This window comes from Phyllostomus hastatus, unplaced genomic scaffold (genome assembly GCF_019186645.2).
Source record: "Phyllostomus hastatus isolate PE091 unplaced genomic scaffold, TTU_PhHast_1.1 phas_contig_58, whole genome shotgun sequence".
Taxonomy (NCBI): domain Eukaryota; kingdom Metazoa; phylum Chordata; class Mammalia; order Chiroptera; family Phyllostomidae; genus Phyllostomus; species Phyllostomus hastatus.
Window position 1 is genome coordinate 27,116,589 of NW_025333916.1, and position 22,891 is coordinate 27,139,479.

The window sequence follows — 22,891 nt, forward strand, 5'->3', positions numbered from 1 at the left end:
GTCCCTGGGAGGGAAACCAGTGGGTGCACCTGTAGTCCTTCTGGCAACTGTGCTTGTCCCCCCGTAAGAATCTGGTGAGGAGATTTTAAATTGACTTTTTGCAACTGAGAGTTACAAAAGTTGAAAACAGGCAACAGAGTGTGATTCTGTCTTTTTCTACAGGGGTTATTATGTACATTTGAAAGTTAAAACCTAATTAAATCTGAGATTTTTACAGCCTAATTAAACGCTAGGTTTTTTTCCCCCTACAAACATCTAGGTTCTTTATTAATTCTGTGCCAACCATACCTTCTTCATTGCCTCTTCTGTCTTTAAAGTACTCTCTATACACAACTCTGTGAAATTTCTAACTTTACTGAAATTTATAGGAAGACGCCTTTGTTACACTGTAGTCTCCTGTGTCCAACAGACAAATGAAGTACTTTAGGCAAAGAGAGCAAATGGCATAGATGTTGGCACAGGTCACCAGGTTGGACAATTTCATTTGGACAAATGAGCATGCCACAGCTCTTTTGAGTTGATTATTGCCTTACCATTTCTGCAAAAACATTTTATGGAATGTACTTTCAGAAACATTCTGACTTACTGGCTTCATTTTCCTTTTGAAGCACAAAGGCTTCCACTTCCTCCCATCAAGGCACCTTTGACCCTTCCAGTTCCTCCAGATCTGAGCTCCTATCACCTTTCACTGGTGCCAATAACTTTAGACATTTAAATTACTGTCATTCGCCTGTTCTAAGGGCTTGTCTTGTATTCTACATTACGTTGGGACTTTCTCCAGCACAATACCTATTGTACATCTCTTTCGTCACACCCCCAACCTGAACTCACTGCATACTGCAGAGCACAGAGTAAGCAGAGGCCCATTATTTACCTGAAATGAGATGGGACTGATATGCTAAAACATTACAGCAACACCATTGTCTTTCATCATCACAAGTAAACATCCATTCAGGGAAATGTGTTTTATCAGAACCCGGACTCGAGTGAAACTCCATTGTGTAAAATGTCAGAACTTCTACATTTTATCCCACAATTTACATTTTATCCAGGTTCTCATCCTTTCTCTGCAGTGTTACTGTGTTGTAGCACATGGTTTGCATGGCATTTCCTGACATTTGCCCTGAGTCTTCAAAAACACTTGGTAAATATTCCTAGTATTTACTTTGGAACTCATATTTCTTTACAAGCTGCTATCGAGGGCTGCATTTCATTAATGCCCGCAGACTGTAATTCTTGTATGTTTATTTAAATTATTTCTCTTATTCTCTTTCATCAGAACCATTGCCTTCTAATCTTGATTCCTACTGCTCATAAAGTTGTTTTTTGCAGTCCATGATTTAACTAAGGCACCCTTCTCCTTACAATTTATCAGGCCATAGCTCAAGTCCAGGCTCCTTTCATCAGAGCAAACAGGCCCCTTCATTTCATACTTCACCAGTGCCAAAGCCCAGCCATGCACCTCCCTAGGGCTCACCTGTTCCTTTGGGCATGCAGCCCACTTCTACCTTGAAGCCTTCGGCCAAGTAGCTCTTTATCTGCTACATCTGTGCTGTTCAATACAGCAGCCACATGTGATTACTTACATTTAAATTAAGTGAGAGTAAATAAACTAAAACATTAAGTTCCTCAGCTGCACTAGGCACAGCGCAGCTCAACAGTCACTGCGGCGGTGACTAAGGTGCGGCACACACCAGGAGCACTTTCATCCTGCAGAAAGTCCTAACGGAGCTGCAGTAGACCATCTCATTGCAGGAACGAGATGTGCCCCCGTACCCTTCCATGGGTGTCCTTTCTCTTTTCCACTCTTAAAGCAGCTCCCTGGGGTCTTCTTTGGAGGGAAGAAAGAACAGAAAGTGAGGAAAGGGGAAGTTACTGAGTTGTTCCTGTGGGCCAGGCAGTGTAAAAATGCTCATTTAATCCTAACACTGAGAGACATGTATGACTAAGCGCTCCTTTCAAGAGCCACAGTGTGGTGGAAAAGACTCAGTTTTTTCTACAAGGAACAGGGCTAAATTTAGGTACTAACATGATTAATAAAAGTAGCTCTTCTGTAAGACTGTTTAAATTTCACAAATCCTTATTTTTATAATGCAGAGTTAATCTTATTTATTAGCTGTGCTAACCAGGTTACAAAATTTTACATAAAGGTTCCTGGTCCTAGACCCTCAACATGTCAAACATTTGTGAACTTAACTGTTTTTTTTCTCTATTGTGAGTATGCTTTCATGTTACACATTCCTGCCACTGTCCTAAATGGTAAAGCATCTCTGACGGGGTAACCTCTCCCATACTCCTAGTCCCTCACCGGACAGTCAAACTTCCTTTCATCCTCAACCTCTTCCTTGAGTACTCTTTTCTACTCCATCGTAATTGAAACCCACATCCCCGCAGAATGCATCACCTTCCTCATCAAGTATGCCTATTTTCTCAAGCTCCTCAGGCTACTGGGCTCTTGACAGAGTGAACTTTCCCCTCGATCCCTACTGAAGCACCCAAACCATGACTGCACCACCACTCGAATGCTCTGAGGCTGCTGCCTCCTGCTGTTATCACTGGCTATGATCAGCTGACCTCTCTGCCATTCCCTCATGTTTATCAAAGACGTGGCTCTACAGGCCTTTCCCAACATGGAAAGCTCCAAAAATCATCCTGGGGAGACTCTAGAAGGGTAGATGGATGACCTACACCACTCCCTTAACTTCAGTTTCTTGACCTGCTTCACTCCCAGAATCTTCATGTTTATTCTTCTTATCACCACTCAGAGATGCTCCTCGGAGCCAATACATTCTGATATTCCACTCTCTGACCATGACCTTCTGTCTTCGCAGCTTCCCCTTCTCTATACCTGCGATTCTTATTATTCTAGCTCCTTCAGACCTCCAGTCCTCTAATGCCTCTACTTCCTCACTCTAACAGGCTTCTTCTGGCACTCTGCTTAGGTCTGGGTGGTTCCTATGCTTTAGAGAGCCCCACTTTGGCCCTCCTGCCACTGCACTCTTCCCAAGAGAGCTAAGGAGAGGTGCCCATGCAAAGCCTACAGCCACACCCCATCTCCTCCACACAGCTAGGCTTTCAGGACTCAGGACTCCTAAATTCCTGTTCGAATGGCTCCAGGAGCCTGTGTGGACCTCCTCCTTGGGTCACTCCCTGAGCGTGAAGCTCACCACTGGTGAGCTGTCGTTAGAGCTTGGACCTATAGGTGGGGGTATCCAGGCATAGGCAAGGCCCCTCCTGGTACTGAAGGGGGCCAGGGCAATCTTCCAATCATCCCGTAGCCCAGGTTACACAAATGTCAGAAGTGAGCCTCATCTATAGTTCAACAGTCCTCCACTACAACCACAACTGCTCCTAGGCCTTCTGCTATATCCACCTTAAAAATCTCTGCCCAGGGCTATGTTAACCAGCCACCTTCCCTATTCTTATATTCGGGTCACCAGATAGGACTATGGGTTTTAATGCTATTAAATTATAGTCTCTAATTTGAGCTAGACTATTAAGGCTTCAGACAAACCCATCCAGGAAGGCCTGAGACCTCCTCCTCCCATTTCCCACAGCAATTATTTCAAACCGTGACCAGCTTCCCAAAATTTCTCTTCTCACTGTCCCTAGCTGATCTTGCTGCCTACATTGCTAAAGCCATCAGAGAGAAATTCCCTCAACTTCCCACCTACAAACACAGCTATTTCTATAGCATCCATCCTTTCCTTTTCACTAAGTTAAGAGCTACCTGTCTTACCAAAGCCAGTTTCTCGCTCTGCACTTGGGCCTTATCTGATCTCTTCCAGGACACGCTCCATGAAATATTATCTTTTAGTAGAATTGTAAATGTCTCTTTTGTACTGCCTTTTCATGCACATATACATGCCTCACTGCTTAAGTTTCTTTATCTAAATAAAACAAAACTTCCTTGATCCTGGGTCACTCATTAGAAACCACCTATTTCTCCCCTTCCCTTTACCCCCAAGGTTTCTCAGAGTGGCCAGGCCAGCCTTGCCATGTCCTCATCTCTCTTATTTTTTTTTTTTTTGTTTTTTTGTTCTTCTGTTTTTCTTTTTTAAATTTTTTCTTTCTTAATTCTCTTTTACTCTCCAACCCACTTCAGTCTGGGTCCTGGCTTAATAAAAGAATGAAACTGCTCTCAGCAGGGACCCTAATGTTTTTACTCAATCCAACTGACAATCTTCAGGACTAGCCTACATTGAGTTTTTGTGATATTTGACAGTGTTGTCACTCTTCCTCCTTTCTGGGAACTTTTCCCTTCCTTAGTATCTGTGGTAATGTTTATTCTTTTCATCCTATGTCTGTGGCTGCAGCTTCACAATTGATCCCCTTTCTTATGATTCCTTGGTGTTTCTCAGGACTCAGTTCTGTGCCCTCTTCTCTTCATTTTGTGCATTCTTCCTGGGGTATTTGGGTTTACTTGTATAGGCTACCCATAGCTAAAGGCTTCCAAATCGGTACCTCTAGCCCAAATCTCCTGAGTTTTAGACCCCTGTATTTAAAACGTGCTGGATAGATCCACTTGGATGTCAGTGGTCACCTCGAATCCAGTACACCTAAAATTAAACTGACTGTGTTCCTTACCCCTCAGAACAAAACCTGTTCTTTTCCTGTATTCCTTATCTCAGTGGAGATCACCAACAAGCATTTGGTTGCCCAAGTCAAAAACCCAAGAGGCTTTCTGGATGCCTTCCAATCTATTCTCCACATAGCTTGCAGAGTAATCTTCCTAAGACGTCAGTCTGATCATGGCACACCCCTTCAGTGGCAGGGTTCAAGATCAAGTTCTGACTCCACTGACTTCAGAATTAAGTTCAAGTTACTTAACATGCAAGGTCCTTCTGGACCTGCCTCTGTTTCTCTGGCTTTCTCAATGCCACCCTTTTGCCCCCAAATCTATGCTCTAGGCACAACTACTTCCACATTTCCCTGCAGTTTTTAAACTCTCTTGAGACTTTTGCAGTGTTTTTCCCTTTGCCTGGAACACCTTTCCTCTCCCTTACCTGAGGAGCAATATTCATCTTATTTATCTTTCAGATCTTGGCTCAGATGTTATTTTCTTCAGGAAGTATTCTTAACTACCTCCAGCTGGCTTAGGAATTCTTCCTTTACTGTGCTCTTACACGTACACTGACCAAAGCATTTATCCTGCTGAAGAGTATTCACATATTTTATTTGGCTGTGTCTCCAATGAGCAGAGACTGGGTTTTAGTGATATTTGGAGACCCTGAACCTAAAAGTTACAGTACATATATATTTAAACTATGACAAGTTTACAAAAAATTCCACTTAAGGCTATTTGTTTAATACTTTTCTCCTATTATTTTCATGTCCGCTATACAAGTAGTTTCAACAGAGAATGCTTAGCTTCCATGGAACATTATATAAAGCCCTATTCTGAAATTAGGGAGGATGGTGCAGACTGGATGTAATGGTGTATACTGGACACTCAAGCATCCTGAATGCTGCTAATAATTTTTCTTCTGAATGGACTGCTGCATTGGGAAATCAGATTCAGGAATAGTACCCAACAGTTACTTACTGAGCCTTTCAGTTTGGATACTTACAACCCCCTAATAATAATAAACACCTGGTATTTGGAGTTGGTGTTCCACACAACAGATTTTTTATTTTTTTTAAGATATTTTATTTATTTATTTTTAGAGAGAGGGGAAGGGAGGGAGAAAGACAGGGAGAGAAACATCGATGTGAGAGAGAAAACACTGATCAGTTGCCTCTCGTCTGTACCCTGAGCACCCCGACTGGGGAACTGAACCTACAACCCAGGCATGTGCCCCGACCAGGAACTGAACCGGCAATCTTTGGCTTCATAGGACGATGCCTAATCAACTGAGCCACATGGGTCAGGGCTCATTTGGCGATCTTTTAGTTTGGCGTAAGATCCGATTGTTTTATGAACAGAATGTTACAGAATTAAATGCCTTAGAATAAATCAACTTTTACCAATTAGCCAAAATTGCTACTTTTGAAGTTCTTTAATTGAGTTAATGTCCAGAAAAGTCATTTTAGCTTGGATTCTGAGTTTATAGGAAATGTAATTAAATATATATAGATGTATTTATATTTCTATCCATTCCCACCTTCTTTCTCTTAAAGATGTGTTAGAAGCAACCTAGATGTCCATTGATAAGTGACTAGATAAAGAGATGGATAAAGAGATGTGTGTGTGTGTGTATGCACTCAGCCATAAAAATATGAAATCTTGCTATCTGCAACAACATGGATAAACCTAGAGGTTGTTATGCTAAGTGAAGTAAGTCAGAAAGAACAAGACAAATACCATATGATTTCACTTACATGTGGAATCTAAAAAATAAAATAAGTGAGCAAGCAAAGCAGAAACAAACTCATAGATACAGAAAAACTAATGGTTGTCAGATGGGAGCAGGGTTGGGTGCTGGGTAGAAAAGGTGAAGGGATTAAGAAGTACAAATCGACAGTTACAAAAACAGGCATGGGGATGTAAAACTACAGCGTAGGGAATATAATTAATAATACTGTAATAACTATGTATGATGCCCACTGGGTACTAGACTTATTGGGGAGTGGGGGGGAAGTCACTTCATAAGTTACATAAATAAATGTCTAATCACCATGCTGTACATCTGAAACTAATATAATATTGAATGTCTACTATAATGAAAGTTTTAAAAAAAAATTTAAAAAGATGTCCCCCCAAACTTATAGCTTTTGCATACTGCAAATTTCCCACTTTCTGCCTCCATTACCTTGCCTATCACTAATCCTTCCATGTTTTTCTACTAAAAGTGCTCTAGAAAAGATCATGTTTCCTCTTTCCTAGTCCTCTTCTAGTCCTTTCCTATTTCTTCTCAGTGTCTTTTGCAAGCTTCTCTTCCTGTACCCATTCAAACAAGCTGGGTCTCCATGATTCCATCTAGATCGCCAGCTGAAGCTCCAGACCCACAGACATCTCAAAGGCCGCACGTTCAAACTTGATCTTTCTCACAAATTCCCAGTCTCAGTTTATCACTCTTCATCTAGAATCCCAAGCTAGAAACTTGTCATACATATATATATGAGTGATTAGTATCATCATCACCCCCAATATTTAGTGAGCCCGTTACTGTGCCAGGCACTATACCAAGAGTTTATATACCTTTTCTTATTTATTTCTTATTTAACAAGCCAAGAGGTTGGTATTAGAACCCAGTTTTACTGGGCACAGAGAAGTAAAGTAGCTTCCTCAAGGTCACACACAGACCGTGTGGAACTGGGTTTAAGCTCAGGCCTGACTACAGAGCCCATATTCTTTACTTACACTCATGGTGCAACTGCATTCTAAAAAAAAGGAAAACTTCGGATTTCTCACCAATGCACCTCCCTGATCTTCCACCCTGCTTGTAATGGGGAGAAACCGAGGTAAATATAGCAGCTGGAGACTGCATATTGACCCTGCTCGTCTGGTTTGTTATCTACGCCACTCCCCGCAGGGCTGCTGCCAAGGGCTGTGAAGGAGTGCCCCATGCTGGCTTTCATCCAGCGCTTTTAGAAAAACAGGCCATGTAGGCCCAGGCTGCTTTTAGTCACCCATTTCCAAAGAGTAAAACGACTCAAACTGGGACAACCTGATGGCTACCCTTTGCGCCCAGAGCCCTTTAATTAATTGTTCTTAGGTAAGCAGTAAACTATGTGAAAGGTGCACTCCTAGGAGTTGCAAAGGCTTTCTTAAAGTGCCCAGGCAAACAAACACCCTACATTTCTTATAGATAAGGTTCAGCTGAGGCATTCTAAGAAAACTTTACATACAACAAATGTGAGTTCTTTATTCCCTAGTGATTTCTCAGGTAAGAGCTATTGACTTGTTACCATCATCTGTGGTTACACCTACAATACAGATTATACTGCCAAAAAAAAAAAAAAAAAGGCTCATTATAAAGGGATTTCCCATGAAGTAAATGAGTTGATTCAGTCATTCCTTCAGTAAATCTTTATTGAGGTTACAGAGATGAAGAAGGCATAGTTACTGCCCTCAGGAGCTGTCTCTGAGAAGAAAAGGAGAGACAAAGAGACAGATTAGACCAATAGGCAGCAAACTCTGCATGAATACAGCGAAAGGGAATCTAGAGGACAGAGAAAGTCCCTCTGTCTGGGGTGGGGTGGGGGGTGGTTTCTACATTTCCCAGTCTATACACACAACCTTAGAACTTGGTTCTCCTCTTTTCTATCCTTTGTATGAAATATGTTATTATTAGTAATAGTAGTAGCAGTTAGTAAACAGCTAATAGAATTGATCTAGAGTATCATACTTTCATATTATTTAAACTAGAATTTGTGAGGGTCTTCAAAGTGTATGCCAGGAAATGTTACACTGGCGACTTCTACATTCCTTCAGTTCAGTGTTTTAGGGTCTGCATGTCAATTGCTTACTTGCTCTATACACTCTATTAAAAAAAATTTAAATAAATGATACTCCTCCTGAAGACTGTTAGGTCTGTTTTTTCTTGATTCATAGGAAAACAACATAAGTTTATAAATTGAGCCCCTATATTGTGCCTGGTACTCAGTAAATATCTGTTGAATGAGCTAAAATCTGGATGAACACTGAAAGCCAGCCATAGGTTGGCTGGAGATATACTAGGAAGGCTGAGGGATCTGCTCCCCCGGGTCAGGGGAAAAATGAAGCATACATTCTCCTTTTAATTCTGCTTGAGAACATAGTCCGTGCCTTAGCCATCTCTGTATTTCTTGGCAAACGTGGAAGAGTGTGTCAGAGCACAGCATATATGTCGTAACTGCTGAATCAACGATAGTGAAAAATCTGAACTATTCTGCCCTAGAATGACGACTAAATTCAGGCCCAGACGCCAAGTAATAAGTTGATAAAGTAATCAAGAGAAGGTGCTAAGACAATAAAGTTGTTGAAGAAAAGCAATTAAGTGAGTGATATGTCATAAAAATTCTTTGAGTCATGGATAAATTATCTACCGAACACGCCAGTACACTTAGAGAGCACAGTGCTACCATTCGACTGCTCCTGCTTCCACCTGCTGGTACAGGAGAGTAATTTTTTAGATTCGACAGAAACTGTTTAGCTGCTGTAGGAAAAAATCTTTTTGAAAACAATGAACTTTCACAGTGCTCTCGCTGAGGTAACATGGTAAACTTTTCATAAAGAGTCCCTCACAAAAAACGTACACCATGAACTCAGCAACAAATATTTGGAGTACAGAGCGGAATGAGCAAACACAGAGACATTCCAGTGGCTTTTATTCTGAGCAGCCTCCAGTGTCTGATGAAGCCAAAAGCATTACCCATTTTCTTCCATGGTACAGTCCTTGTTTCTGTCCTTACAAAAGTAGCATTTAAATTTGATGACTAAAATTACCATTGCAACTATAATGGCCTAAGCCTAGACTTCTTATATAGTATACTATTTATGTTGGAAACAGTGCCACATATAACCTCAGTTGTGTACAACTTCTTCTATCAGTAAAGTTTAAAAGCAGAACTAATTATATTATACAAAGCCTCCCTTGGGTTGAATAATGAATATACTTTCAACTCTTTCTTAAAATGTTAGTAATCCATTAAAAAAAGAGAGAGAAAACAACTTTACTTTAGATTTTGGAATGTCATAGAAATAGCTTCTTGTCTTCAAATTTCATTATGATTAATTAAAAAGAGACTCTTCAAAGCCACTTTTTCCAAGAAATAAGAATAAAAAAAAGATAGAAACTGCTAAAAGACATATGAAGAACTGGATGACAGTAGAAATATCTGTAATATTTCTACTCAACAAATAGAACTTTTAGAAAAAGTTCATATTACAAGGTTCTAAAGAATGAAAAAAACAACTCAGAATAGCCTAATTGGTTTACACCTTATTTTGTATATAGAACAAGTGGTTTAATCATTACAGGTTTTAAATATTTATTGTAAATGAATATGAAAAGTTTCTCTTCTTACATCCTTTAGCTGGCCTAAGTAAACCCACCAGAGACCACAGAGCATCAAAAATCAAGTACTAGGTCACAAATGACATCAAGACTTCCTTAATAATTCATTAATAAGGGGCATGCCCACATACATGAAAAACCACAGCTCAAAAAAGACATTCCACTTTTACTTTTAACCAGGAGGCTGAACAAATTGCTTTTGGTAGATTTAATTGATGTTTGGGGTATACTTTTCAGAACTGAAATCCTCAGAAATTACTCATGAGAGAGACATCTTTCCTTAGTACATTATTCAATACTTAGGATTTCTTTTGAGGGGGGGTTCATCTCCCTGTGGGTATTTTGTTGAGTGAATGATAATGCCTAAATCCTCCTCCTAAGTCTAGCTAATTATCTGTTTGCTTAAAAAGAAAGACTAGTTCAATCACTAACAAATATTGATTGTTTTTACACATGACAATGGCACTGTGATTATGTATTTCTGGAAAAAAAATCTCTTAGTGCTTCGTACTGAAATACTTTTGATTAATATAATGCTGGGCATATGTCTCAAAATAATTAGAAGAGGGGAAATAAAAGATTAGTCGTGAGCTGATAATTTTGAGGGTGATGGGGAGCTTCATTATACTAACTTCTTGACTTTTGCTTATGATTGAAAATTTACATAATAAAAAGTAAAAGTAAAAAAATTAGTAACTATGTCCTTAGCTCTAGTTGCTATTCTAAACTCAGATGTGGTCTGAAAACATATAAAACTCAACATTAAAACAACACACACTGACACACATATTAAAAGGGATAATAAATGGAGCAAACCCCCAGAGGAAATTTGATCACAGGTAAGAATATATTTGACCAATAATTGAAGATTCATAAATTCATAGTTGGAAGGGGCTTTAGAAATCAGCTGGTTGAAATCCTTTAATTTACGATGCAGCCCAGTGATGTTAAGTCATGAGTAACTAACTTCAATGACTTTATGCAATAAAGTCAAATGCCATAAGCCTATGCTTAAGCATTTGACTTTATTGCGCATATAGTGAATGTTACATTACAAATGGATTATTAGGGAAGATTCAAGTGACACTCCTCTCTAGTGTGCCTAAAAGTTGAGACTGATGACTTTGAGCATAGCTATCAGACAGCCCTCATGCCACTTCCTCTAGTTATGGGTAGCCTCTCTGCTACTTGGCCACTGCCAACCATTGCTACCACCACCATCAATAATAATGCCAAAGTCAAACATTTCTATAACAGGCACTGTTCAAAGTGATTAGCATATACTGACTCACTGAATCCTTCCAACAACACTATGGCATAGACTCTATTACTATCCTCAGTTTTAGGGAGGATGACACAGAGGCACAGAGAAAGTAAGTAACACACTCAGAATCACACAGATAGTCATGACTAATAAGCCCCCAGTCTTGCTCCAGAGTCAAGGCTGTCGAATACCATAGTATATCACCAGTTACACCAATCATGCAGGCAATTCTGCCATTTCTTTCCAGTTGTCCACAGCTATTGGCCTAACCCGGTATCAGTGTCTGCTACTTTTCCTTTTTTTCTCCTGTCCGTGTTGTGAGACAGGCAGGGACAAAATCAGAGGGCACAGCCCATGTGGCTCTATGCTGATCCACACCATGTTCCGATTCTCCTGTCCATCTGCCACAGCAACCCCTAGAAGACACTGTCACTTACTTATGTGAGAAATAAATAAATAAATTTCAGGTCACTGAAATAAGGAAAATAACGATGATGATAATGATTTCAAATTCTTTGACCATCTACCTATCAAAAGGCTATTCTTTAAAGCAGAGGAGAGTTTTCTCACCATTAAAACATAAAAGGCAAGTTTATTTTTATCCTCACCTGAGGACATTTTTTCGTTGCTTTTAGAGAGAGGGGAAGGGGAGAGGAAAGGAGAGGAACACTGATGTGAGTGAGAAGCACCAACTGTTTGGTTGTTTCCCACATGTACCCAGACCAGACTGTACACGCCGGAACCAGGGACTGAAACCACAACCTAGCCATGTGCCCTAACTGAGAAGCAAACCTGTAACTTTTTGATAATCGGGTGACACTCCAACCAACTGAGCCACACTGGCCAGGGCAAGTGGCAAGTTTTTAAAAAATTTCCTAACAAAGATGAAAGATGAAGAACCACCAATTTTTCAGGTCTTTAGTTGGGAAGTTACAATGAAAGTGAAGCAAAGCATGTACTTGAATATAATACAAGGTCATTACTTACAAAGTGCTCGTATGTCCAGGCACTGTGCTAAGTGTCTTCTATGCGTTATCTCATTTAATCCTCACTCTACTAGATCAAGAAACCAAGGTGCAGCCAGGTCGAGTCAATCTCTCCAAAATCACACAGCTAAATACGTATGGATCTGGGACGTGAACCAGGCAGTCTTATTTCAGAGCCTGAAATCTTAACCATTTACTAAAAGCTGCCTTTTTCAACCTAAAAATGTTATATGATTTTGTGTAAGACAAGCTCTCGTTAACAATAGAGTAATAGAATTTCAGAATGGGAGACGGGACATGAATAGGAATTATCCAGGAAAAAATGGGGTTGGGGGTGTGGAGAAGCAGAAGACCAAGCTTGGAATAGTGGACAAACCTAGCAATGGCCCATTTTCATACAATGCCATAGTGTATCCCAGGAATTAGAACCAATTTGGAAGTTAAACATGGAATTGGAGAGAGATGAGTCTGGAGAGGTTGATAAGCAAGATTCACGGTTGTTTACCATGGTAGAGAACTTAAACTTTGTGTGGCAGGCAGTGGGAATCCCTAAGCGAGAGGGTAGGATATTTTAGCTAGGCACTCTGCTAGCTGTGGGAGTGTGGAAGGCTGATTTTTCAGAGGCAAAGGAGACCAGTTGGGAGGCTGCAGTAATCCAGATGAACAATGAGAACTGAAAGTGAGAGCAGGAGAGAAAACAATGGATTCCAGAAATGTCCAGGAGGTGAAATTAGCAGGACTCGGTAGATGGTAGTCCTACTGATGAAACACAGCAAATTTACCACTGAACAATAGAAAATGCAAGAGCAAGGTCAGATTTGGGGAAATATTGATAGGTAAGTTTCAGACGGTGATTTTTGAGTGCTTGTGAAAGATGCCAGGGCATGGAGGCATGGTGATTTGGCAACTGGACATATGGACCTAAGACTAGTGAGAGACAGAGACAGATGTCTTCAAACATGTGACTTAGAACATACTAGGATATCTGAGGGGATGTGCCGATAAGAAAAGTGAGGGAGTCTGGAAAAGTAGGGAAAGGAAAACTGCACACTAGGTGCTTGAGGGAGGTTTCAGACAGAAGCGGGTGTGTGGAAGAGACTTCAGCACCTATGCAGGCGCAAGGAAAGGAGACAGAAGAGAGATTTATAGAAGTTGAGGATAGAAACTTGAGAAAAACCAGCACTTGAGGGTAAGGTGTCAAGAAAAGGATGCATGAAAGAAATTTGAGGAATGCTCATAAGAGGAAAATTAGGAATTTGTTTCTCTAAAAGTCAAGAAAGAATGTGTGACCAACAGTGTAAATGTTACCAAGTCAAGTCAGGACTGGAAAGTATCCACTGGATTTGGCAGCTGACACCAAGACTTAAAGTGTCATCTGATTAGTGACTAAACTTTCCTTTCCAATACTTTGGCAGCCACATCAATATCCTAATTCATACTGAACCTAGAAACAAGTCAAGGTTGTAAGTGTTTTCCTAAGTGCTGTTCTATGTCATCCGCTCTCATATGGGTGATCTGTTCAGCTTCAATCCACGACTTCATATTTAGTACTATAAAGAATCTCCTTATTAGAACAATGTTCTAGTGAGCTGAGATCCTCTGGAAGTTCAATTTTTCATCTTTACTTGATCAACTGAATATTATATCAGCAGGTCACTTATATCCTCCCCCAAGTCACTGATAATGCATCTGTGACTATTGTCAGTTCTTCCTTACCCAAGTCCCTAGGATTACATTTTTTCTACTTTTATGGAAGGCGGGACATTATTAGTTACTATTACCTACTTGATATTGAGCACACACTACATGTCTTCCTATACAACAGTTCCTGCAATCCTTTTAAAAATTAAGAGGTAGTGAACAATATCTGTTTTAGGGTTGAAGAAATTGAGGCTTAGTACAATGACACAAGTATTTGAAACCAGGTTTCCTTCCAAAGCCATGTGGTGTGCACAGCTTCTTTCCTTTCTCTTTTTTTGTGTGTGGTGTATGTAAATCTCCATAATCTGAGATTTGTATTTTTCTAGTTTTACTAAGATATAATTCACATACAACATTAAATACACTTAAGGTGTAGCATATTTTATTTCTTGAAGTCATTTCATTAGTTTTTAGCATGTTTGCCTTGGACGGTCAACTTAGTGTGGCTATTTATAAGTCTGGCAGAGAGAGGACACCCTCCCCTGATCTTCACATGTCCAAATCCTGCCACCCTTCAAGGACCAATTATGACCTTGTTCCTTCCTTTAATCCTGGTAATCTCTCTCCCTCCCCTGCACTCCCATATCAATTTCTCTATTACTTTCTGTGGTACTTATCACCATCTACCTTGTATTCTAATTATTTATGTATATGCCTTATCACCTTTAATAGGCTGTACTGGCTTGGTCTTTAAGAAAGGTCAAAATAAGAAACAGCCCTTATAAAGTCTACTTCTGCATTTACTATGTAAGTAGTCTTGAAGCTATTATTCATTGCATTTACTGAACTTTTTCTATTTGATGCATCCACAGGATAAATTTCTCTCACAAACAGTACCAAGAAAAACTTTGTTCTTGATCATTCTTAACAGTGTTTTCCCTTTGCTCTCATTGCAAGAAAATTTACAGTAAAATTCTGGACCCAACAAGGTCCAGAGAAGGTTGGACAAGGCTGACTTTAATGTACCCTTTAATTTTTGTCTGATCTTCTTTGATGTATAATTTTTAGATAAGCAATGATGAATTCATTTTGGTAAAGGAAGCAGCATAAAATAAATTTTGACAAGAAAGTAATACCAACCTAAGTGCCTTACAAATAGGATTTAGGTTTGCTTTAAACATCTGTCTCCATGGGACTTAGCACACTCTCTGATCTATGGTAACTGCACTAAGTTAATGTTTGTGGCATGAGTGAATGAAGATTTGGAAGTTACATGTTAATTTCCATCAGTCACATTCTACTTCTCACAATTTCTGTAAACTTACAGTTTTTCCATATCATTAAAAGCATTTTTGATGAGCTATTATACACCTCACTAAGTAGCCTTGGGTCCTTTTTGCTATTCCAAAAAAGCTGTTTTCCCTTCAGCTGCTTCTGTGCAGTTATGGGAGTACAGTACATACTTAGAGCAAAGGGCTAAGATTTAATAGAGCAGGCATGAAAGATGTTCTGGGATATGATTCTACCATTGTGACTTCTTTGGGTTCTCCTGGGTACTTTCTCCACCAGGTAGGGCAAGTGGCATGTCATTACCTTCTTGGTCTGGCCAACAAGTACTTCTGCTTTTCTCAGGATCATGTTTTGCCTAGTGTCATGTTCCTCGGTCCCAGGTAACTCCCAAGTCATACAAGTCCAGAGAGTCTGGCTTCCTTGCCTTGGGCTGACTCCAGGCCCACCTATGTGATGTTTGTCTTCTGTTCTTCTTCCACTTGGTTGCTTCTGACCCAATACTTTAGAGACTGGCACCTCTTTCAATTTCTTCCATATTCAGGATGGTATTTAGAATAAGCTTTGCTCTTAGGTATTCATTAATTAGACTATTACTCTACAGATCCACAAACTGGGTTTATGTGGCTTCAACCACTATTTGAATGACCGCCCCCTCCAACCTCCTAGTGACAAGAGAATGTGACAAAGATCATGCCTTTAAATATACACCCAGTAATACTCAAAATTCCTATGTATCTGGTGGTTAAGAAGGTTTCATTCTGCATATTATTCTACTCTGTAGTTTTTTATTACAGAATGAGGTCTAAAATAATACTTAGACATAGTAATTTCCCCTGGCAATGTTTCCTTTTTGCATAAAGAAATTTACAGCCTGGGATGGTGTGGCTCAGTGGATTCAATGCCAGCCTGGGAACCATAGGGTCGCTGGTTCGATTTCCAGCCAGGGCACATCCCTGGGTTGCAGTCCAGGTCCCAAGTAGGGGATGTGCGAGAGGCAATTACACATTGATGTTTCTCTCCCTCTTTCTCCCTTCCTCTCTCTAAAAACAAATAAATAAAAATCTTTAAAAATTTATATAAAAAAGAAATTTACAATGAGGTATTTCATGTAGGTTTGAAATACTTTCTACTGAAAGTTATACCAGTCACTGTCAATATCAAAATGCCAGATCCAGGTATATCCTCCTTAGATATTTGCAGTGAATGCTGAATTTTCAGTTATTATCACTGATGACATCTTTTCATCCATCCATTCAATAAATATATTTAAAAGCACCTATGTGAACAACTCCGTGCTAAGTGCTACATACAGAAATAAACAACAACAACAAATTGGTTCCTGATCTAACAAAGCTTGTCAACTAGTGGGGGTAATTAAGGTATATAGTATGGACGCTATGCATTGCAGCAAGCAGGCTTTCACCTAAACGCTGTGATTATTTCCGTCACTACAACCCTGCCTAAGATGTGGGAGAGAGAGAGATTTTTTCCTATTGGTCTTGACCACAAATGGGCTCAGGTATCGAAGATACCAGCCAAGTGTGGCTGGGAAATAAGAAAGTACACTCTTGAACACCAAGCAGGAGATATAGATAATTTCAAAACAGGTGTCTTAAATAAAGGGTTTAAGTGTGAAAAATGTAACATAAAAAAACTGCTATACAAAAACATAGGTGGTTAAAAAATATTATAGCCTTGGGTAGGGAATGGTTTCTAGGCATGAGACCAAAGGCAGAATCATAAAGAAAAAAACTGATACACCTGATTACATAAACATTTTAAACTTCTGTAGGGTGAAAAAGCGAAAGGCAATAACAATTCATCCCAAAATTCAAACACAAAACAAAAAAGGTGACATGTATGAAGGGCTCTTACAAATTAATAATCTCAATTTGAAAGCCTCCAAAATGCGACTACGTAATTCACAAAACACAAACATAATAATAGCTAATTATTTCTTAAGAATTTTTTAATCCTCACCCAAGGATACATCTTTCATTGATTTTAAAGAGAGAGGAGGGGAGAAAGAGAAACATTGACTGCCTCCTGTACATGCCCTGAATGGGGGGCACTGACCTGCAACCTTTTGGTGTGTAGATAGGGACAGCACTTCACCTGAGTCACCGGGCCACAGCCCAATAACAGCCAATATTTGTGGAATTTTTATGTGCCAATATGGTATACTGATTGCTAAAATTGCCCTTATTCTCCACCCCTCTATGAACCTGTATCTTCTTACAATTTGAGTTTGCTGCTTCATCCATCAAGAAACAGAGTCTATTTCCCCATTTTCTTAAATCTGGGCTGGCCTTGTGACTTGCTTTGACCAAGAGAATATAGCAGAGTTGATGGTGTTCATTCTAAGCTTAGGCCTCAAGAGGCCTTTCTACATACACCTCATGGAACCTTCTCACCTTTGCTAGAAGAAGCCAGAGTTAGCCTCTTGGAGAACGAGAGATAACATGAAAGAGAGCCAAGTGGCTTGGCTTCCTAATACTTGAAGACTTTTATGATGAGATGGATAATGATATTAAAGAAATCTGACTGATACTGTATAATGGAATGTGTCAAAATTAGAAAGATATGTTTAATACAATGAACCACTATTTTCCAAATGACAAGTTTGACATTACAAAATCATGCATAAGATCCATTCAAAATGTAAGAGAGAATCATGGACTTGAACGTAACAGAGTAAAAAAGTACATTGATTGTTTCATATTCCACATTGCAGCTAACCTTTAAAAACTACCACTTGTCAAACTTTGATGGGATATCAAAGCATATCCATGTCTATCTAAAAAGAGTTGTTAAAATATTTCCCTTTTCAACTACATATGAGTGAAAGGTGGGATTTTCTTCATCTTCTTAAGTCAAACAAAACAGTGCAGATTAAACATAGAAGCAGAAGTAAGAATCCAGCTATCTTCTATTAAATCAACCAAAAAAACCTAGAAAACAAGTATTGGTAAAGATGTGGAGAAACTGGAATCCTTGTATTGCCAAAGGGAATGTACAATGGTGCAGATACAATGGAATACAGTATTGTGGTTCCTCAAAAAACTAAAATAGAATTATCACATGATCCAGTCATTCTACATCTAGGTATAGATCCCAGTGAATTGAAAACACACTCAAACAGATATGCACATACCAAAGATCTAGCAGCATTATTCAAAACAGCTAAAAGGTGGAAACAACCCAAATGTTCATGGACAGATGAATGGACGAACAGAATGTGGTATATCCATAAAAAGGAATAGTATTCAGTGTTAAAAAGGAAGGAAATAATCATGCATGCTAAAATATGGATGAACCTTAAAGACATTATGCTAAGGGAATTAAGTCAGTCACCAATGAACAAATATTGCATGAGGTACCTAAAATAGTCAGATTCATAGACAGAAGAATAGTGGTTACCAGGGAGTGGGGGAGGGGATAATAGAAAGTTACTGTTTAATGTAACCTCAGTGCTCAAATTTAATTTGTTTTGGAAAACTGTTTGAGAAGTGATTTGTCCAAAGACTGAATGGCCTTTGTCTGCCAAAATGCATGTGACTAATCATACAGGAATCAGCAAGAAAGTGTTGTCGGGTAGAGAATTGAGGCGGCAGTTCTGTTAAACAGCTGAGCCACTTCCTCTGGGGACAACTCGGTCAAGAACTGAACTGGTGGAGAACCAAGATGTTCGAGAACTGAGGTGTGACTGTAATTCCAGTTTGGGATGATGAAAAAGCTCAGAACACAGATAGTGGGGATGGTTGCACAACATGTGAATGTGCTTAATGCCACTAAATTGTGCACTTAAAATGAATAAAATGTAAATCTGATGTTATGCCTATTTTACAATTTTTAAAAGCTGAAAAAAGTGAGAAATGAAAACTCCACAATTCCAGTCTTCTCATTGATTTTGAGAGGAATTTTGGAAAACAGTTACTTTTATTAAAAATGTTATTTATCCCTGGCTGGCGTAGCTCAGTGGTTTGAGCGCTGGCTGCAAACCAAAGCATTGCAGATTTGATTCCCAGTCAGGGCACATGCCTGGGTTGCAGGCCATGGCCCCCAGCAACCGCACACTGATGTTTCTCTCTCTCTCTCTCTCTCCCTCCCTTCCCTCTCTAAAAAAAATGTTATTTATCCATGTAATGAGTTTATTACCGTATTTTAAATAAACTAATAAACACTTGAAAAAATCTTCCAGTTCTCATTTCTAATACAGTAAATATGGAAAGACATAACTTACATAAATAGAAGCTCTTTGGTCCTGAGTAATTATTGAGAGATAAAGGGGTTTTGAGACTACAAAGTTTGAAAACCACATCTTTTATGACATTTATTCTCTCTTCTCACAACTATATTATGTAAAGATCTTCATCTGCTGGTATAGCTTTATTTGACAGCTATACCACCTGCAGCCTGCAGACTAAAAGGACAGCCTGAAATGTGGTCAAAATCATCTTTTTAATTTCTATTGTCCCCTGGATGCACCATAACCATAAGGACTGAGCAACACAAAGCTCCACACAGATTGAGTGTCGATGTCCAACTGAAAACTGTTAAAAAGCTTAAATGCTGATATGTTCTAAGTAGTTTTATAAGCAGCAAGCAAGAAACACATATTTCCTTTTTTCTGTTGGATCTTCATTCGCACACTGTTTCTGAAAACCACTCAATGCATCCGTGCAAAAAATTTAATTCTCTCACCATCTTGCAGAGGGATGGGGTTAGGGAGCTAGGAAACAATCCAAATCAGCAGCTGAGGCTGCCCAAAACTGTGTCCGAGCATTAATTTCCTCCATTTTGGGCCAAGTCAATTTGCCCCGGCAAGAGGCCGAATGTTATGGGAAGGAAGTAAATAAAAATGATACTAGAAAGCATGGACGGAAATCAGTAAAACCACAGCGGGTTCATCTTGTGTGGACGCTAAATGATTTGTACGCTAAGTGTGTGAAAGGCAAATGAGAATTTCATGCCTGAGTCTACAGCACTTTTAACGACGGGTCTGCAGTTCTGAATGAGGGCAATGATTTTCTTATTCGGACCATCTTACAGCACTCACTTTGGGCCGGGCCTGTGACCAGTCTTGCTAAGTGCAGCTGAGGCAGTTCCAAACAAAGGGGAATGGATGGCCTCCCGAGGGAGCGGAGGCGAGCTAGGTAGCCCTCCGGTTCCCGAGCCAGGTGTCCCTCAAGTTAGACCCGGCGGGGACTCCGGGAGGGAGGGTCCCGGGAGCGTCGCAGGGGTGTGGTGGGGAAACGCTGGGCCGGAGCGCAGAGCAAGGCCGGGGCAGAAGATCCCGCCCTGCCCACGGTCAAGGTTAACACGCGCAGGGGAGGTACCTGTGGAGGCCTCGCACAGCCGAGAGGGTCTGGGCGATCATGGGAGCGCCAAGACGCGGCGGTGGCGGTAGCGGGCTCGTACTGCTCCGGGGTAGGGATGGGGGAGGCAGGACGCTGGGGAGCCGTGAGGCGGCCTAGCCGCGGAGGTAACGGCGGCGGCGGCAGCGCCGGTGGAGACTGCGCCGGGTCGGCCCGAGCTCTCCCACGTGCCGCAGCCCACGCCACCGCCCACTTCAGCCCCGCCCCGGACCCCGCCCCGGGCCCGGCTCCGCCCCGCGAGCCCTGCCCCGCCCTGTAGGCGGTTCTGGCGAGACCTAGCATCTCCGAGCGAAGCGCGCAGCCGGGTGGGCTCCGGAGCTGCGGGGGCCTGGGAGCTGAGGAAGTTTGAGTGACTGCTGGCGGAGGGGCCAACGGGAGCCAGGCTCCAGCCTTGAGGACCAGGGGGCGGGCAGACCCGCTTCCGGACGACCCCGGGCCCGCTGCCACCGTCTCGAGCCCTCTCTGGTAAGGGGCTTCTGTTTGGGAAGTGTGTATCTCCCGCCGCCCCAGGCGGGGCCTGCTCCGAGCACCCGGCGCAGTACCCGTCAGGGCGGAGGGTAGGCCCGGGTACTTAAAGGGAGGAAGAAAGGGGTCCCTGTGCGCTAGGGATAATAAGGAGAAGCCTGGAGGAGGTTGGACATCTCCATTTCCCCTCTGCGCAGCCCCCCGCCCATTCCCCCATTCTTTTTTAACCTTCTGCTCTGGGGCCTTATTTAGTACATGCAACCCATGGCCTAAAGGCTGGACTCGCTTTTAAAATAAGCACACAGATAATAAACATCCTAGCGGTGGGTACCACACCCTGGCTTTGAATTAGGGACCTGGGGAGCAGATGGATGTTGCGATTTAGTGGGAATTAGCCATTAATGCCGCCTGGCCCTGCGCCACTGCTTCGATGCCATAGTATTCCCTGTGAATGAATTTGACCGGGAGCTTCCAGCTTGTGCACGAGGGCACAGCTACTGCAGAGAGCACTGGTCGGTTTATAGTATCCATCGACTTAAGCAATGATTTCCTGACTTGTATGGTGTTTAAATAGAAATGCCATTTTTATTAAGAATGACACTCAGCGATCGAACAACCTTTCGTTAATATACTTCATCAAATAACTGTCTCAGCCTGCAAAAGTAGGTGGAGTGTAAATTATGTATACATTTTTTAAAATCTCATGAAATAGAGGAAGATGCTCAGCGTGGATCAGCTTCTGAGTCAGCAGTATGAAATCTCCCTCAACTTACTACTGAGGCCTTTTGGAGGTTTCTACACCTGAGACTATACCCTTATCCTTATCTCTGTGTCATATATGCTGTTAAGATACTGTGAGATATTCATTAAGAGTCCAAGCTTACCTTGTACATGTTTTGAGAAAAATTTTACTTTTGCAAAAGTATATTTTATACTTTTGCAAATTATAAATGAAAACATATAATGCATACCATAATGCTCTTTATGCTCTCCTGACTAAAAATATAACACTTTATGCTCTCCTGACTAAAAATATAAAGCAGTGAGGTAATACAGGTTTTAGTTTTTGCTTTTTACTTTTAGTGTAACTTACAAACCTGGTTATTTATAACCTTTCTGACTGATTCTTTAAAATTTCTTTGTTCGGTGTTTTCCTTTTTCTTATGAAGGAAAGGTGTTTAAACTTTTAAAATGTCATCTATCAAGCACCTAGTTTATGCTGTTATTCGTTTCTTACGGGAACAAAGTCAGATGGATGCTTATACTTCAGATGAACAAGAAAGTTTGGAAGGTAGGCACCTGTTTTTATGTTCATTTGTGTTATAATTATAAACAAACACTAAAATAGGTATAAGCCTGACTTTATGATCTATTATAACAAACTCTATTAAAACAAAGTCTTTCCAGAAGAGGGATGTAACTATGAGATTATCCTGAGTTTCCATTCTCTGAGGCTTATTTTGTTTGTTTTAATTAACAAGAGAAGAGGACTCATGCTTATTTGTTGAACTGGTACTATGTGTAAGAACTATGCAATTCCTATTGTAGGGAATTTTTCTTCGCAGTTACTGCTAAATTAGTATTATCCCCATTTAACAGATAAATAAATGAAATCAGATTAAGTAACATAAACCAGTTAATGTGTAGCAGAGCTCAGATTTAAATCCCAGTTTCCCTCTGAAGATTTTGTTGTCCCTTCTTTCTAATAGGAAAGCATCCAGTTGAGAGTCAATATATGAAAACACCTTAGTCATTATAAAAGCACCATGTAAAAGCCTAATAATTATAGCACTGTTTTGCTCTGACAACTTCCTATTTGGGGACTTGAAATGAGAGGACTGCACCCTTGTTTTATATGAGCTTTAAATATTAGATTCGGTAATCTGTCAAGTTGAGCAACGCTTTCATGAGAGCCTCACATGCTTC

The 22,891-nt window shown here is 40.6% G+C and overlaps 2 protein-coding genes across 4 annotated transcripts in view; one reads left to right on the forward strand and one right to left on the reverse strand.

Annotated features, from left to right (window-relative positions):
* The window catches only part of NLN (neurolysin), a 74,371-nt gene extending 53,702 nt beyond the window's left edge, over positions 1–20,669 (reverse strand). The window contains exon 1 of the mRNA XM_045848243.1: positions 20,462–20,669. Within this exon, the coding sequence (XP_045704199.1) occupies positions 20,462–20,502 (41 nt within the window). The 5' untranslated portion in view covers positions 20,503–20,669. The remainder of the gene's footprint in view (positions 1–20,461) is intronic.
* SGTB (small glutamine rich tetratricopeptide repeat co-chaperone beta) overlaps positions 1–22,891 on the forward strand; it is a 59,706-nt gene that overhangs the window by 4,076 nt on the left and 32,739 nt on the right. The window contains exons 1-2 of one of the 3 annotated variants that reach the window (XM_045848248.1): positions 20,772–20,965; positions 22,135–22,256. In XM_045848248.1, the coding sequence (XP_045704204.1) occupies positions 22,157–22,256 (100 nt within the window). In that variant the 5' untranslated portion in view covers positions 20,772–20,965; positions 22,135–22,156. Of the gene's footprint in view, positions 1–20,771; positions 20,966–22,134; positions 22,257–22,891 lie in introns of those variants that run through there. The other 2 variants (XM_045848249.1, XM_045848250.1) reach the window with 2 other exon arrangements.